We start from the raw sequence: 17,829 nt of genomic DNA, 5'->3' as shown, positions 1-17,829 counted from the left end.
TGTGTTCACTTTGGTGAACTGATTCCCAGGGCACCTAGTTAGCTGAAATCACGCAGTGTTGTAATAAAAATGCCTGCCTATTAAAACTCACAAATTGAGTCTTAGCGGTTTCTTTAAGAGCTGGTTTTAGGCAACAACGATGCTTCATGGCCCCTCACAGCCCCTCATGGCCCCTCACAGGCCCTCATGGTCCCTCACAGCCCCTCATGGTCCCTTACAGCCCCTCACAGCCCCTTACAGCCCCTCATAGCTCTCACAGCCCTTCACAGGCCCTCACGGCCCCTCACAGCCCCTTACAGCACCAGCTGTGGGGATTCTCCCAAAGGACATGGGATCAGGCCCTGCTTGTCCTCCTTTTAGTTGGGTCATTTTATATCAGTGAGTAAAGAAAGGTTGAAATGAAACAGTTTGCACCATTTCCCTCTGCTTTAATTTGGGGGGGCTGAAGCTCTCTGCTGACGGTGGCCCGAGTGTGACCATCAGTGCAGCCCCCCAGCCCCCTTTGTTTCCCCCCCTGTCATTCCTGGTTCCAAAGCCCCCCGGCTCTGGAGGAGGCAGAGCTGCAGCGCCGTGGGCTCCGTCCCCGGCCCAGCCGGGGCTCTCGGGCAGGAGCAGCAGCAGCGCAGCCCCTTCCCACCTGCTCTTGCCTTGGCTTTGCCTGGGAAGCCAGAAGCCTCTGGAAACCAGCACAGCCACTGAAACGGGAGCCAGGCCTAAAAGAGTTAACTGAGATATCTTGGCCTGCTAAGAAACCCCAATACCTGTGTTGCTAGAAGAACATTTCAGGAGCACTGGTTAATATCATGTTCTGTTCTGCTCACTGGACCAAAGAACTTATTATAGAAAGGAGCAGTACACACATGGAAATAAATTAGGTAAACAAGACATTTGAATAGGATATAGAAGGCCCAAAGCCAGGGTTTTGCAAGCTTGAAGAATTCAGGTCACCTGACAAAGAAAATTGAAGAGGTCAAATCAAGGAAGATATCCGTGGTGACCACCAGAGGGATGAAGGCTTGAGAAGAACATCCCCAGAGTAGAAGACTGTGCATGCCTGGAAAGACTCCACCCAGAGACTAGCCTACTTATTAATATGTATGTTAAATGATTTAACCTTGTATCTAAAGTGTATAAAATGGCTTCCTTTTGCACATTCAGGTAGAGCAAGCTTATCCAGCATGAGCTGGGTTGCTCTCACATTGAATAAACAAATACTTTGCAGCTTAAAGATACAAAATTCTTTGAGTAGTTAATCATATCGAGGTTTTTCAGCAGCAAAGAGGGTTGGGAGAGTTCCAGACTGGTCAGGCTGGGAAGGGGATAGGGCAAGTCCTCCTGCAGTCATTCTCAGGCATTGGAAGGACAAGGCAGGAATTGCAGAACCCTTGTGGGAGGGAAAATAAGGGGATGTTTTGGGCCCAGACTTTATCAAGGCCCTTGACATGGTCTCCTGTCATCTCCTTATGGCCAACTGGTGAGAGCTGGACTGAAGAAGTGGAAGATGTGGTGGGTGGGAAGTTGGCTGAATGAAGAGTTTCAAATCAAATCCATGGTACAAAGTCCTCTTGGCAGCAACTTCCTGGTGAAATCCCTCAGTGACCAGCCCTTGAACACCATTGTAGAACATCTTTATTATCTCTCTGTACATTGGGACAAAATGTGTTTTCAAGTCCTTTGTGAATGATGCCAAATTTCAGGGAGCCCTTGAGCAACCGGTCCTGGTTTAAAGAAACATTTTGGGGCAGGAACTCCAATCAAATTAACTCACTCCACTTTTATTCCCCACAACTACAGGGAGACAAAATACAAGGAGGTATAAGTGAAAAAATAAGAGTTGACTGACAAGAAATATAGCAGCAAAAACAGCAATACCAACAGAAGAGTTCAAAGCAACAGCAGAGAGAGAAATTGCCTCCTCTCTCCCCCCCGACCCAACTCCCTTTTGTAAACAGTTAAAAACAGGGATCCACACGTGCCTCCCTTCCCCATTTTCCCCCTGAATGAACAAAGAACAAAAAACAAAACCAGGGGAAAGAGAGGACAAAGCAAAATGTGGGAAACTCTCTGGTCTGAGATCAGTTGTGCTGCCCAAGAACACGCTGACTCCAGAGGTGTCCAAGCGGGGCAGCGGGGGGGAGGCAGCGGCTCTGCTTGATTCCATGGAGTTCTGGGGAGGCACAGTGGGTGCCATGAGACTCTTAAGTGTCACTATGGCCCCTTGGTTCCACGGGGTTCTGAGATGTCTCAGAGTTCCTTTTGTTCCAAAGAGTCATGGAATGGGCCCTTGTCACAATGGGCCCTTGGTTCCATGAGATTCCACAGTGTCCCTGCATTCCTTTGGTTCCAGGAGGCCCTGCAGTGTCACGGCGCCACTTGATTCCGTGACATTACAAAGAATCAGAATGGCCTCTTGATTTAAGGCCAACTGCACATGGGGCTGCCTTGGGGGGAGTGTGGGCACCCAGACAAGGGAGTTGTCACCCCCCTGGACTCAGCCCTGGGGTCACCACATCTGGACTGGTCTGTCTGTCTGTGAGGTTCCCCATTCTGGAGGAATGAGGAAGAACTGGAGAGGGTCTAGAGGAGATCTGACAAGAATGAGCTTTTCTCTGCATTGGAAATACAATGAAATCTCCTCAAAGAGTAGCCTGGAAAGTTCAGACTGAAGGTGAGGAAAAAGAAATGTCACTCAATGGGGACCCTTGTGGTGCAAGAGGTCACCCAGAGGGAGTCAGGATCAGCCCATGGCTTTGTGTTCCAGGGAACAGGCAGAGCTGGTGCAGAGACATCAGGGAGGGTCTAGAAATGCTGCTGGGAGGGGGTGGGAAAGCAGGAGGGGTGTGTGCAGCCTGCAAGGCCAGAGCAGCAGCAGGGCCAGGGCAGGACAGCCTGCAGGAGAGATGGCCAAGGGCTCTGGCAGGGCTGCAAGGCCCAAAGGCACCCAGGCCTTTGTCCCCTTGCCTCTGGCAGCTGCCTCTGCCACTCAGGCCACCACAAGCAACTTGCCTGGCAGGTTCTGCACTTGGTTTCTGCCTCGCCCCTCCCTCAGGAGCCTGGCAGGGGTTGCCCAGTTTTGGGCCTTTGTTGTTCCTCCCCCTCCCATCCCAGTGCCCCCCAAACAGCCCTGAGCCAGCCGGGAGGGACAGGATCTGCTGGGCCAGGGCCTGGGGCTCAGGCCTTGGCCTTTGTGCTCCACAAAACCAAGGCAGGCTTTGCTCAGCATTGCAGGGGCCTGCCCAGAGCCTTTGTCTGCCTGCACTCCTGGTCTCCAAGGAGCTGCTCCAAGGAGTCCCTGGGGAGGCTTTGTCAGTGCCTGCCCTCAGTGGGGCCCAGCAATGCTTCAAGGCACTTGGACTTTGGCTTCTGACTTCTTCAGCAGCTGCTTCAATCTTCTCTCAGCACCTCAGGATCATGGGCTGGGCTGCAAACACACCGTGGGGCTCATTAAATTCCAGAAATCCCTCAGGATCTCTTTGTCTTCCTTTAATTGTCTTCAAGGCAATTTCAAAACAAGTCTTCAAAATTTGTATTTTTTTTAATTCAGTTATGGATATTTTTTCAGTACAGAGAAGAGGTGATAGAGTTGTTCAAGTGATCTTGATGCTGAGTGTCTTCTGAGGAGATCCACACTGACCCTGTATGATCAAACTTGCTCCTCACCCCCCAACCTTACCAGTTCTGACATGGTCCATCTTGGACTGACAGCTGATGCAGCTCCAAACACCGTGGGGCTCATTAAAACACTGAAAAACAATTTCTTTCTCTTCCTTTAATTGTCTTCATGCCTTCAAGACTTCTAGAGCTAATTGGAGTTGTTTTGTAGTTTAGCTAAGGAGGATGACTTTAAAGTGAAAGTCATGAAAAATATATATTTTTTGATGAAAGGGAATGATTTACACAGATCCTTCGGATGCAAGAGGGTCAGGGCAGGAAGGATTTGGATCCAAAGATAAGGGGACAAAAGACATTAGTAGCACTTAATCATTGACCAATTGAACAGTTATCAGGTGATTCAATAGCATGTGCTGTAATTTTAACAGTGACTGAATTATAGATTCACAACAACAACATTCACACCACAGTCAATTCACACCCACACCCAGGCAGAGATGTGTGGACACATCAAGAGCTGGGTGTGCAAAGGTCCCTCTCCCAAATTCTCCTTGTTGTCAGGGAAACACTCCCCCAAATCCCTTTGTGTTTGCTACCAGACAAGGGGCACAGCTGGAGGAGTGTTTGTGGAGGGGGATCAGAATTGTCCTGGGCATCAGTGATGATCTTTGGAGTGTTGCAAACTGGAGGGTTCCCGAGCTGGGAGAGGCTGCCAGAGGTGTCCCACTGAGAGGGAGGTGCTGGGGAGCTGCCAGGGCCTCCCTCAGCCCCGCTGGTTGTGGGCTCCCAAGGGGACTGGCTTTAGTTATCTGCTGAATTTCCATCCTGGGGTCAGGAATGAATGGAGTTTCCCAAATATTTGGGAATTGTATCCAAACTGTTTCATTTGGGTCACCATTCAGTCAGGGAATGTTCCAAGGTTTTCAGGGGATGACTCCTTATCCTGTGTTCCCCAGCTCTTACACCCATCCAAATCAGCTGGATGGTTTATTGAAATGTGTCCCGAGGGGCAAGACCTCCGATGCCATAGAAACCCCTCCCCCTGGATTAGGAAACCTTTGGAATTCCGGAGGTGTTCCAGTGGAGCAGGAAAATGAACAGCAATTTCCTAAAGCCCAGACCCCAGCAGAACAAAGACAGGCCCCCTCAGTGTCAGAGCAAAGGTCCCCCATCCCTGTGTCCCTGTGGCCGCTGAGGCGGCAGCGCAGGCCCGAGGTGGTGCCGGGTCCCGGTGCAGCCGGGGCAGAGCGGCGGCTGCGCGAGCGGCAACCCCGGCGGTGAGTGCGGCAGCCCCGTGGGAGCGGCGGCTCCGGGCACAGACGCCGGCGGCAGCCGCTGTGGCTCCTGGAACCGAGTGGCCATTGGGACACTGCAGGGCCTCCTGGAATCCAGGGGCCGGTGGGACACTGGGGAGCCTCTTGGAGCCAAGGGAACCCTGGGATACTCTGGAACATCGTGGAATCAAGGAGGTTTTGTGATGCAGCAGGGCCTCATGGAACAAATGGAACCCTCAGAGTTTTTGCAACCTCATGGAAATCAAGGGGCCATTTCTGGCAGGATGCTCTGCTCTGACAATACCTAAAAATTGGTCAGAGAATGCAAACAATGCACACTCTCTGTATTGAGTCACTGCTGGTGTTGAATAATGTTGAATTAGCATAATGTTGAATTATGCTAAACCCAAAATACTTCTTGAAACTTCAAACACACATCCTGCTTTTGGAAGCAAGATTTGACAGATAAGCTGCTCCCTGGCCTGCAAATATGTCTGGCAGTCAAACCCTTGATAACTAGAAAAGCCCCGTCCAACTGTCATGGGGCAGATTCTTCCACAGACTTCCTTGAAGTGTGTGGAGCTTCTGCCATGAAGCAGGGACAGCTCTTCATGGTCACTGCCCAGGGGTTAAGTGAAAGAGAGAGAACTACCCCCTGTTGTTATGGGGTGAGTTACCTCAATGTCTGCTTCAGGATTGTTTCTTTTTGCTGGCTTTGATCCAATACTTTAGGAGAATGACTGATAGACTGCACTGTCCTATTGTACACTATAGTACTAGGAGGTTTTTGGCTTTTATACTCTGCAGGAAATAATTCTTTTTAAGGTCTTTCATCTATTCAATTGTGTGATCAATTTTCTGTTCATTTGTCATAATAAACAATTCATTTTATAGAAATATTTCTGATTTGCCATCACTAAAACCTGCAGGACAAAGTGTTTGAATCACACCTCTATAATTCCTCAATTTAAATCAAACTCTGAGCTTAAGATTGGATCCAGCCACCCCCAGGCTCCTCTCTGAGAAGGAATTTAGAAAGCAATGGGGTCCTTTCTTCCCCTCGTAGCTCAATGAGACGGCTTCTGCCATCAACTTTGTCTATGCCTTCCACCCCCTCAGCCCCAAGCCGTGACACAGGGGCATGTCTTGTGCATGCAGTGCAAACATGGACTCCTGAGCTGGTCATTTGATGTCCCTCCTTGGAGGGAAGAACAAGCCCAATGGCCTGGGGTGAGAGGCCAGTGCTGGGAGCGGCGCTGGCTGTGCCAGGGCACTGCTGGGTGCCCCCACCCTGAGCACTCCCACCCTTGTGCTGGTCACTGCTGTTTTCCTCTGCAGGGCGTTGTGTTGGGCACATCCTGGAGAGCAAAGTGGAAAGCAGATGGAAGCTTTGAGGCCCTGGCCTGAGGAGATGCCCCTGCAGGATGGCAGTGCTGCTGCAGAGGTCAGCTCTGTGCCAGCAGTGCCCGTGGCTGTCCCTGCCTGCAGTCCCTGGACAGTCCTGCAGCAGGACTGGGACCGACTGCCAGAGCACTGAGGCCTCCAACAACACAGGGCTCTGCAGGACAGTGTGGAAGGGAAGGGAGAGGAGGCCACGCAGGAGAAGGGCTGCTGCTCCCTGGCAGTGCTGCTCTGCTGGGACTCTCTTCTGGCCCAGCTCTGCACAGAGGCAAAGACCCTGCAGCTGCAGAGAAGTCAGAGAGGAAAGATGTCAGGCAAAGAAGTCAATGCATAGTTCTTTATTTAGTTTAAGCACACAGTAAGTACAGTTCCTGATTTGTACAGCCTCTGGGCCAGGCTAGAAAGGCAAACACTGAATTGAAAATGGTGTTTACATATATATAAATATATATATATATACTTTTATATATATATATCTTTATATATATATTTATATACATAAAGATTTTTTGGTGTGAACAAATTCTCAGAAAAATAGTGCCCCTGCCAGGAGCAAAAAATAGAAAAGATATGGTGGGCCTTTAATGAAGTCTGTAAAAGAATTGGCCTTTAATGAGATGGATAACATGCAGAAGAAGGAGAGTTTATTGCTTCTGAAAAACACCCACTTATCAGTTTCCTCAGGGCATCCTTGAGCTCCTGGTTCCTCAGGCTGTAGATGAGGGGGTTCAGTGCTGGAGGTACCACCGAGTACAGGACTGACACCACCAGATCCAGGGATGGGGAGGAGATGGAGGGGGGCTTCATGTAGGCAAATGTGCCAGTGCTGATAAACAGGGAGACTACAGCCAGGTGAGGGAGGCAGGTGGAAAAGGCTTTGTGCCGTCCCTGCTGAGAGGGGATCCTCAGCACAGCCCTGAAGATCTGCACATAGGAGAAAACAATGAAAATGAAACAACCAAATGCTAAAGAGATGGAAAACAAGAGAAGCCTGAATTCTCTGATGTAAGAGTGTGAGCAGGAGAGCTTGAGGATGTGTGGGATTTCACAGAAGAACTGGCCCAGGGCATTGCCCTGGCACAGGGGCAGGGAAAATGTATTGGCTGTGTGCAGCAGAGAATAGAGAAAGCCAGTGGCCCAGGCAGCTGCTGCCATGTGGGCACAAGCTCTGCTGCCCAGGAGGGTCCCGTAGTGCAGGGGTTTGCAGATGGCAACGTAGCGGTCGTAGCACATGATGGTGAGGAGGGAAAACTCTGCTGACATGAAAAAGAAAAGTAAAAAGACCTGAGCAACACATCCTGTGTAGGAGATGGTTGTGGTGTCCCAGAGGGAGTTGTGCATGGCTTTGGGGACAGTGGTGCAGATGCAGCCCAGGTCTGTGAGGGAGAGGTTGAGCAGGAAGAAGCCCATGGGGGTGTGCAGGTGGTGGTCACAGGCTACGGCGCTGAGGATGAGGCCGTTGGCCAGGAGGGCAGCCAGGGAGATGGCCAGGAAGAGCCAGAAGTGCAGGAGCTGCAGCTCCCGCCTGTCTGCAAAGGCCAGGAGGAGGAACTGGTTGAAGGAGCTGCTGTTGCACATTTGTTGACTCTGGATGTGGGGCACTGTTCAAGTAGGAAATAACAGTGACAAGTTAGGGCAGAACATTCTGAGAAAATTCAAAGCCACTTTCCAACACCCCTCTCATTGCTCCTTTGGTTTTCCTTTTCTAGGAGTCTCTCCTTCAGCTCCAGGGCTGGAGCCCTGCTCGGGGCTCACTACATCTTCCATGAGGAGCAGACCCTCTGCCCACTGGTTGTGAGGGGTCAGCCCTGCTCTGCACCGGTGGGGTCATGGGCATGGTGGGCACAGGGGCCCGTCCTGGTGTTCAGCTGTGTCAGATGAAACTGCTCCTACTGCAAAAGGGCTTGTCAGCATCTGCACTCCCAGAAGAACCAAGAGAGCAGAAGGCAGTTTCAGAAGCTTGGGTTTGTTTTTTTTTAGACTCTCTCATCTCTGCTGAGGAGTGTTCCTGGATGTCAGAACCCCTCAGCACTTCTGATGCACTCAGGGAGAACAGAGCAGGTCCTGCCAGGCAGGAGGATTTTCTGGGGCTTAGTGCAGAGTGAGGGAGCTGGTCTGTCCCTCTCCCTTGTTCCCAACTGCTCTGGCTTTGCTTCTTCCTGAGATGGACATTGATGACACTCCCATTTGGGTCTGAAAAGCCACCAGACACTGTTGAGAGCAGAGGGATCCATCCCAGACCCCTCAAGGTCTCAGCATGTCTCAAGGGCTCAGCACCCCACTTGGAGCCAAGGACACCCATGGCTCACCTCCCCAACCCAACAGCATCTCCTGGCATGGGCACAGCATCTCTGCCCCTCTCCACTGGGGCTTTCAGAGAACACAGCTGTGCTGGGAGGATTTGCATTCTTGAGGGCAGCTCCCAGCTTGGAAGGACACCTCAGAAAAGAGCCAAGTGTCCTAATGACGGGGTCTGATTGAGGGAAAAAGAGCTCCTTACCCAGGCTCACAGACTTCACTGCCCACACCCCACAGGGCAGAGGACAATGGGAATGTCTCATTCCCAGGGACACACCTGCCATAGGGGAATCCCAGGATCAGTGTTGGACTGTGTAGCTTGAACTCCCCTCCCAGTGAGTCTGACTGAAAGAAGGAGGGAACAACTTCAGGACCATGGGCAAGCTGAGAACTAGGGAAATGCAAAGGGAGGGTCCAGCTGGGAGAGGCCAGGGCAGAGCCCACTGGGTACTCAGGGCAGCGTCACCCTGAGCCAGCTGGGCCACCTGCCAGACACCAACAGTGCCAGCAAGTTGTTCCCAGCCCTGAGCAGCTCCTCACAGTTCCCTCTGGAACTCAAACCACCAGGCATGTGGCTTGAGAGCTTGAGAGAAATCCCTCCTTGGACCTTCCCCTTGAAGTATCCCCTGGAAAATATCCTGGAGTGCTCTGGTTCTGTGAGCAGCCCTGACCCATGGAAGTCTTGCTTGATAGCAGAAGAAACCTGCCCTGCCCTGCCAGGCTTTGCTCTTTCCACCCCCAGCCTCTGCCCAGCCCTGAGGGAGCTCCCCAGCCCGGCTGAGAGCTGCCCCTGGCAGTGGCAGAGCTCCTGCCCCGGCACAGCCCTGGGCTGCAGGACCCTGCTCTGCAGGACAGCTTGGGGCAGCCTGGGTGGCACAGCCCGGCTTCACAACCCTGCAACCATCCCTGGGAGAAGGGAACCCTGCTGGGATGTGGCTGGGATGGTGCAGCAGGGAGTGGGATGTGCCAGCGTTAGGAGATCTTTGCACCAACTGCAGACACATTGCCCTTCATGCTGACTCACCGTGAGGAAGCCTGGAAAGATTCATCTTCCAGTGGATCTTCCTCTCGACTTCCCTCACAGCTCAGGCTGTGTGTGCCCTCTCTCTGCCTTCTCTCCTGTGCCCTGGGTGCTGCAGGCAGTGCCCTCAGCCCTGCTGAGCTGTGCAGAGGAGCTGCTCACCAGCAGAGCTGTCTCTTTGAAGCTCTTCTTGCTTGCCAGGAGCTCCCTGTGTGCCAGGAGCCCGGCCCAGCTCAGCAGCACAGCAACAGCCCCAGGCATTTCATGACCCTCAGGGGGATTGGTGTCATTTACATGAGACTCAGTCCCTGAGAGGAAGTTCAAACAAGTTTTCAAGAAATCAAAATGAGATGGAAACACTGAAGTTTCCTGTAGTGCTAATGAGTCTCATTGATGGACACAACTGAGAACGTGTCCATAGATTCCAGTTAGAGCAGAAAACTTCAGACAGTGATGACAAGGATGGACAAGCAAGGGAAAGGTGACTGATGCTGAACAAACCTTGACTTGTTTCCTTAATCCAACAGGCCAAGGCCTGACCCCCAGCCCCTGGGAAGGCAGATCCTGTCCCTGCCTCATTCCTCAGGGCTCTTCCCGGGGCACTGGGATGTGGGATGTGCAATGCCAAGGGCAGGACCATGGGGTGGCACCTGCCAGGCTGCTGAGCAGGGACAAGGAGGCCATGAGGCCCCAGGGCTGCAAGGGGCACTCCCCTCCTCCTGGCATCAGGGGCACAGACAGCAGCCCTGGCCAAAGGCCTGCAGAAGGTGGCTCTGTCAGGGCCTTTCAGCTTCTCCCCATCCCTGTCTCCTCTCCAGCCCAGGCTGTCCTACGGTGTCCATGCCCTGCCCCTTTCCCTGCAGGCTGTCGTCATCCCCCCAGCTGCCCCACCTGGCTGGCACCTTCCTGCACTGACATCTCTGCGTCCTCCCTGGCTCTTCCTGCACACACAAAGCCTTGGGCTCATCCAGACTCCTTCTTTGTGACATATTGCACCACAACACTGACCTCAGAGGGGAATTTCTTACTTCTTGTCACCAGTCTAGGCCACCCCAGCTGCCCTTGGTGGCACTAGTTCTTTCTTAGGCTGTTTTCTGACAGGAAGAAAAGCTCCACCAGCTCTGACACCCCCCTTCCAGACCTCTCAGGCTACTCCTCTACTGTCCTCAATCTTCACACCACTGACCCCTGAGTCCTCAGCCTCTATATATGGGTCATGTGCTTGAGGCCCCAAATTCCTTCCTGGGAGATCTCTGGGACTTCTCCAAAGTTTTAGAAGATGACAATAGAGTGCTCTTATCTCAGGAAACACAGAGGGACACTTTTTTCCAAGGGTTGTCTTGGCAGAATGAGGCACAATATCTTTAAACCTTCTGGGACAAGGGAGCTCTGAGCTCTGGGTATGGAGGGAGGTCCAAGTGCCAACCACTGGAGTGGGAGCTACAAATCATCAGGGCTTGTGTTCTTTGGAGGGCCAGACACTGGTGAGAGTGGGGTGTGTGTGCACATGGAAGGACTTGAAGGGCACAATGAACTGTCTCAAAACACTGTCAAAGCAGGAAAATCCCATAAGGAAGGCACCACAACACATAAGCACTCGTGGCAAACAGGAAGGCCTTTAATTCCAAGACCTAAAGGGAGGTGAAGCTTTGGAAGTAGCCCCCAGGACAGAATTGCACTGTGCAGAGTGTGGGAAAGAGCAGACAGCCCCAACAGGAAGCCAGGGCTGGTAAGGCAGGTCTGGGGAACCCATCCAGACAAAGATTCCCACCTGCAGACTGGAAGCACAGCGGGCAAAACTCCCACCGTGGCAAGCTGTGGGAAAGGAAGCAAGTCCTTGTACATGTGCCAGCCCAAGCTGTGGGAACAGCATCTACCCCCCTGAATACCCGGGGCTTGGGCTGTATAAAAGTGATAGCCCAGAAGCACAACTGGGGGACCCTGCACCGAGCAGAGCAGGGTGAAGAAGGACCGATGGGAGCCTCAGGGATCTCCATGGTGTGATACATTTACTTCATCTCTGTCTCTCTCTCAGTGGCTTCCCACCACCCTCTTCTTCTCTCTCTTTCTATTTCTTTCTCTGTCTCTGCCTCCTATTTACTGTTAAATCAAACCTGGACTGCTTGACTTTGGCACATGGTCTCCTTTGCAGCTGAATTTGGTCAGAGGCGTCTTTTAATAATGGGAACCTGAGAGTATCCATGAGGTTTTACAGTGTGGGAATGGCCACTGGATTCCATGAGGTTCCACAGAGTCTCAGGGTCCATTTGGCTTTGTAAGGCTCTGCAGTGTGATAATGGAGCCTTGATTCCATGAGTTTGCAAAATGTCTCAGGACTCCTTTGGTTCTAGGAGGCCCCACATATCACAGTGGCCCCTTAGTTCCATGAGATTCCACAGTGTCACAGGAATCCTTTGATTCCATGAGCCCTGCAGTGTCACAGTGGCCCGTTGGTTCCATGAGGTTCCACAATGTCATAGGGATTCCTTTGCTTCCATGGGATCCTGCAGTGTGACAATGGCCCCTTGATTCCATAAGGTTCCAGAGTGTCACAATGGTCACTTAGGCTCAATAATGCCCTGCAGTGTAAGAATGTCTCCTTGATTCCATGAGGTTCCACAGTGCCAATATGGACCCTTGATTTCTTGAGGTCCACTGTGTCCCAGGGTCCCTTTGTCTCCATGATGCTCTGCAGTGTCACAGTGGCCCTTGATTCCATGAGGTTCTGAAAAATCTCAGGGTTCCTTTAGTTCCATGAGGCCCTGCAGTGTCAGAGGCCTAGTAATTCCATGTGGTTCCACATTGTCCCAGGCTTCCTTTGGTTCCATTGGCCCTGCAGTGTCACAGTGGCCTTTGAGTCCCTGAGGTTCCTCAGTGTCACAATAGCCCCTTGATTCTATGAGGTCCTGAAATGTCTCAGGGCTCTCTTGGTTCCATGAGGCCCGTCATGGTACAATGAATCCTTGGTTCCATGAGATTCCACAGTGTCCCAGGGTTCCTTTGGCTCCAGAAGGCCCTACAGTGTCACAATGGCCCCTTTACTCCAGGAGGTTCCACAGTGTCCTTGCTGGAACACACAGGGCTGTAATGTTGTCAGCCCTGCAGAGCTGCCTCCAGCTCTGGGCTCCAGCACAGGAAGGACATGGACCTGTTGGAGCGAGTCCAGAGGGGACCATCAAGAGGATCAGAGGGATGGAGCAGCTCTGCTGTGAGTAAAGGCTGAGAGAACTGGGATTGTTCAGGCTGGAGAAAAGAAGGCTTTGGGGTGACCTAATTGTGGCCTTGCAGTGCCTGAAGGGAGTCAAGAAGAAAGATGGAGAGAGACTTTGGACAAGGGCCTGGAGTGACAGGAGAAGGGGCAGTGGCTTCACACTGAGAAAGGGAAGGGTTAGATGGGATATTAGGAAGAATTTCTGGACTGTGATGGTAGTGAGATCCTGGCACAGGTTGCTCAGAGAAGTTTTGGCTGCCCCATCCCTGGAAGTGTTCAAGGCCAGGCTGGATGGGGCTCTGAGCTCTGAGTCTAGTGGAAGGTGTCCCTGCCCATGGCAGGGGGTTGGACTGAGATGCTCTTTAAGGTCCCTTCCAACCCAAACCATTCCATGATTCTGTGACTGGTGGGGGATGTGGTGGTTGGAGCTGATGGGCACAGAGACCCCAAAATGATGGAGTTTTCATTCTGGGTGGAGGAAGGAGGGGGCAGCAGAACTGACACATTGGACTGCTGGTGGTCAGACTTTGTCCTGTTTGGGAGACTGACTGATCTGGGTGTGAGTGTGGATGTGCTGGAGGGCAGGAAGGCTCTGCAGAGGGATCTGGACAGGCTGGATCAATAAGGCCAAGTGTCAGGGCCTGCCCTTGGCTCCCAACAACCCCTGGAACGCTCCAGCCTGGGGGCAGAGGGGCTGGAGAGCTGCTGAGCAGGAAGGGACTTGGGGGTGCTGCTTGACAGGGGCTGGATATGAGGCAGAGTGTGTCCAGGGGGGCAAGAAGGCCAAGGGCATCGTGGCCTTTGTGGAGAAGAGTGTGGCCAGCAGGAGCAGAGAACTGATTGCCCCTCTGTGCTGGGCACTGGGGAGGCCCCAGCTGGAGTGCTGTGTCCAGTTCTGGGCCCTCAGTGCCAAAAGGCCCTTGAGGGGCTGGAGCGTGTCCAGAGAAGGGAACGGAGCTGGGGAAGGCTCTGGAAAACATGTCTGCTGAGGGACGGCTGAGGGAACTGGGTTTGTTGAGTGTGGAGAAGGGGAGGCTCAGGGGGGACCTCATTTCTCTCTGCAATGACCTGAAAGGAGGTTTTAGTGGGTGTGGGAGTTGGTCTCTTCTGCAAAGCCTTTAGTGACAGGAAGAGAGGAAACGGCCTTAAATTGCATCAGGCAAGGTTCATATTAGATATTCAAAAACCATTTTTCCCCTGAGAGAGTGTTCAGGCATTGGAACAAGTAGCCCAGGGAGGTGGTGGAGTCTCTGGAATTGTTCAGATGACATCTGAATGTGGCACTTTGGGATGGGGTTTAGGGGTGATTCTGGTGCTGCTGGGTTTACAGTTGGACTAGAAGATCTGGAAGGTCTTTTCCAACCTTGATGATTCTGTGATTCTCTGACCTGTCATCCCTGTTTGCAGGTTTGTGCTCTAACAAGACCCTGGGGATGTTTTCTCTGTTGGGTGGGTCCACAGAGATTGTGTTGTGTGAGCTTTTTTCCTCCACAATCAAAACAAGGAGTAATTAATGCTAAATCCAGCAGGTGGCTTTCAAGGAATAACTTGGTCCAGTTTGTCCAACTGTGTCCAAATAGGTGAGGAAAATCTGGAACTTTAGAAGGGTTATTTTTTTTACCTCATTAGCAGGATATCCAAGGGTGCACCAAGTGCCTGCCAGTGAGGAGCACAAGAGACCAGTAGACAGTGACAATATTGTTCTAATGTTAATGTCACTGGAGCACAGAGTGAGATCACATCAGAGTTATGTTTCTTTAATTAGTGATTGGGAATAAAGTCAAATCACATATTTGATGACCCTTTAGGATTTATTTCACACTCTTAACACTAAGGTATTTTGCAGCTGGACTTTGAATAAGGTTCCATGGTATATTGCAAATTTCTATCTCAAGGTAACAGTCTACTTCTTCCCAAAGAAATTCTCAGCAGCTAACACCCTTCCATCATCTTGCTCTTTCCCTGATGGCTTGAGCTTGTTGCTCCTTTGGGTAAATACCCATTTGACACAATGCACTGGGCAGCTTCTGCCAAGTGCCACTGAATCTCACTTCTTCCCTTGCCTTGAGGTAGTTGTGCTTTAAGAATCTGGCTGTTCAGATGCCCTGAAATGTCTCTAGTATTTCAAAGGGAAGAAGCTTCAAGATGTGCTGTTTGGCACACATGAAAAATGACCTGCCCAGAGAGCCATGGGAATGTAGGTGCTGCTCAGTAATGCCCCTTGACTGGGACAGGCACTGCTGATGATTTTTTCCTTCCCCTCTCTGATTCCATTCCCACTGTTTTGTACAGACTCCTTGGGGTCAGATTTTGTACTGTACAGTTTGAGAAGTTAGTGCAGATGTGTGTTTGCAGGCATGTTCTTCTTCTGCATTTCCTGATCAAATTCAGGAAACTGATACCTGGCTTGAGCTTTTTTTTTTCCTCCATAGTACTATTTTTATTTATTTCTCCAGAACAGCTTGAGAAAATGAAGGTACACTTAGCCCCAGTTTCCTTGCTGCTGTAATCTCTTGACCTTTTTTTCTTTTCCCCTCCCCCAAACAGAAACCCAAGCTCAGGAATGTGGTTGGAATTCCAGGCCCCAGTCTGGGGGAGGGGACACTTTCAGTCCCCAGGGGTAGAAGCCACTGCTTTGTTTATCAACAGGGAAAGGAAAGCCCAGGATTTCTGGTTCTCCAAGCAGCAGCACTGGCAGGGAAGAGAACTGCTGGCTTGGATGGAAGAGGGTTGAGAGAAAAGTAGTGATGGCTCACAGGGGGAGAGGAAAAACGTGTTATTTGGGGGTGCAAGGGGGGGGGGGGAGATGACAAGCTAACAAGGTAGTGGAAGCCAGGTGAACAGGAAAAGGAGGGCTTAGAGGAGACAGATCAGGACAGAAGGAGAGACCCTCATGTTTCAGCCCCTGAATATCAAATCTTAGGAGATAATGAAGGAAAGTAGAAATGAAGCTCACCTGTCCTTTGGTGAGTTTCCAAATGGATCAGCTGTCATATTTTAAGGAGGGTGTATTCCAGGGAACTTAACACAGAAAAGTGACCCCATCAAATGACACATGGATAGGGATTCCTTATGGGTGATTTTTACATGAGAGAACACATACACATGCAAAGATTTGAAAGCATTTTGGAATAAAAAATATTGAAAGAGCCAAATCTATAAATAGACACTTGGAGAGATACTCAGCACAAACAATATATTTGCATTTTCATGTTTTGCTCATGTGCACATGTAAATCAGTTTGTAGGACCTGTATTTTGAGTTCATACAGTCATACAGAGAACTATACATAAAGACATCATATTGAGGTTCTGGTTTTATCCCCAAATCTATGTTTATCAAATTGATACTTAAAGATGTTCTAAGACAGTACCTTGCATTAGTACCTCTCATTTTAAAATGTGTTAAAAACAGATTTTTTTTTTGTCCCTGATGTTTCTACAGAGTACTTAAATTTTACTCTACATTTCAGAGCTCTTTAATCCAGTGCTCACAAGCCAATCTACGTCTTGATGACAGAGTTCCCATTTAACAATATAGACAGCATAATGCTACTGGTAATTAAGCTTTTACTGCCTGCTTTTCTACAGTGGTCTGAGCTGCAGTTTTGCTGTGGTGGTTCCAATTCCTAAACTTAACTGTATTTATACCATGTTTGTAGGCAGCAGGCCCAGTCTTCACATCAGGTTAAATACATAACACTGGAATCTCTCTGCTGTTAACAGACACAAACATGTCTATTGAACCTGTATGTTTTGGAATTTGGTTCTGTTGCTGTATTTACTTGGTAAAATGCTGTGGAACAGATTTGGAGAAGGCATTTGTGTTTCCATTTGTGAATGGTATTAGTGCATTTTGAGGTTGTGCACTGATTTGTTTGGATCTAAAAGACTGCCATTTGCATCATGTCAGGGCTCCAGTCACAAAAGATTTTGTAAGGGTTGAGCTGCATTCTAAGAAATCATTGTCTTTCCAGTGCTGGTTTTTTTGTTTGTTTGTTTGTGGTTTGTTTGTTTGTTTGTTTGTTTGTTTGTTTTTCTGGCCAGAAAAAGCCTGTGTCTGTTTTTGCTGGTAGGGGCAGAAACACTTTGAACCTGGAAAATAAGTATGGCCTCTTAGTGGTAATTTTAAGGAAAGGTAGTAGCTTCTGAGAGAAAAAAATGCATCCCTAATTCATCACTGATTCTTTCAACACAGAGTTCTGTGAGTGTGTTTCAGTGCAAACAGTGTCTCTAAATTTGAGTATGGTCATTGTGTTGGAACAAGTTTAATCAGAGACCTTTCATGTGACAGAAGAACAACTCTGAGCTGGCTCTAAGCAGTGGTTTGCTGGAACCAGGCTCAGTGATGTTTATGCAGGTGTGCTCACAGGGTTGTGTGTTCAATGCCCTTTCAGTTCAGCAAAACTTGCTTTACAAAAGAACTAAACCCCCCAACACTGTAGTAAATCTAGGCACCTTCCCAGATTTACTAATGCAGAGCCACGACAGTGCAGCCCTTCTCTCATTAAAATGAGGCTGAGTCAGTCCACTGATCCCTGCACACTCACAGAGGAAATGGATCAGTTCTGGAGCTTTGATTTCTCTTTCTTATATCTAAATACACACATCTAACCGTCCAAATGTTCACACATGGTGTATAGATAATATATATATATATGTTAGGATGCAGCTCTAATCTGTACAGGAACACACAGAGCTGTATTCGCTCCCAGTTCCACCCATGGAATGGATTTGGGTGCTCGTTTTGTTAGGAATGTCTGGGGTTTTTTTCCTAGCTAAGTAGAAAAGGAGGCTTTAAATTTTTAAATAGTTAATTATATAGTTTTTTGGGGTTTATATATCACATTATATATACACACATATTCATATATGTGTGAATACACTATCCTGTGTCCCTTTTGTGTTCCGTGCTATGGAGTGACTATATTTTTGTTCTAAGCTAATTCACTGCTGCTGTTTTGGGTACAACTAATGTCAAGCAGCAAACCTGTAACATGCCAGAAACAGGCT

General features: G+C 49.9%; 1 protein-coding gene and 1 pseudogene across 1 annotated transcript; both read right to left on the bottom strand.

The window, feature by feature from the left end:
* The window catches only part of LOC135405598 (zinc finger protein 850-like), a 598,288-nt pseudogene that overhangs the window by 170,499 nt on the left and 409,960 nt on the right, over positions 1–17,829 (bottom strand).
* Positions 6,897–7,865, bottom strand: LOC135406428 (olfactory receptor 14A16-like). Its single transcript, XM_064640819.1, has one exon. The coding sequence runs from the start codon at positions 7,863–7,865 to the stop codon at positions 6,897–6,899; it is 969 nt and encodes a 322-aa protein (XP_064496889.1).

This window comes from Pseudopipra pipra, chromosome W, assembly GCF_036250125.1.
Source record: "Pseudopipra pipra isolate bDixPip1 chromosome W, bDixPip1.hap1, whole genome shotgun sequence".
Taxonomy (NCBI): domain Eukaryota; kingdom Metazoa; phylum Chordata; class Aves; order Passeriformes; family Pipridae; genus Pseudopipra; species Pseudopipra pipra.
This window is presented reverse-complemented; position numbering and strand designations above follow the sequence as displayed.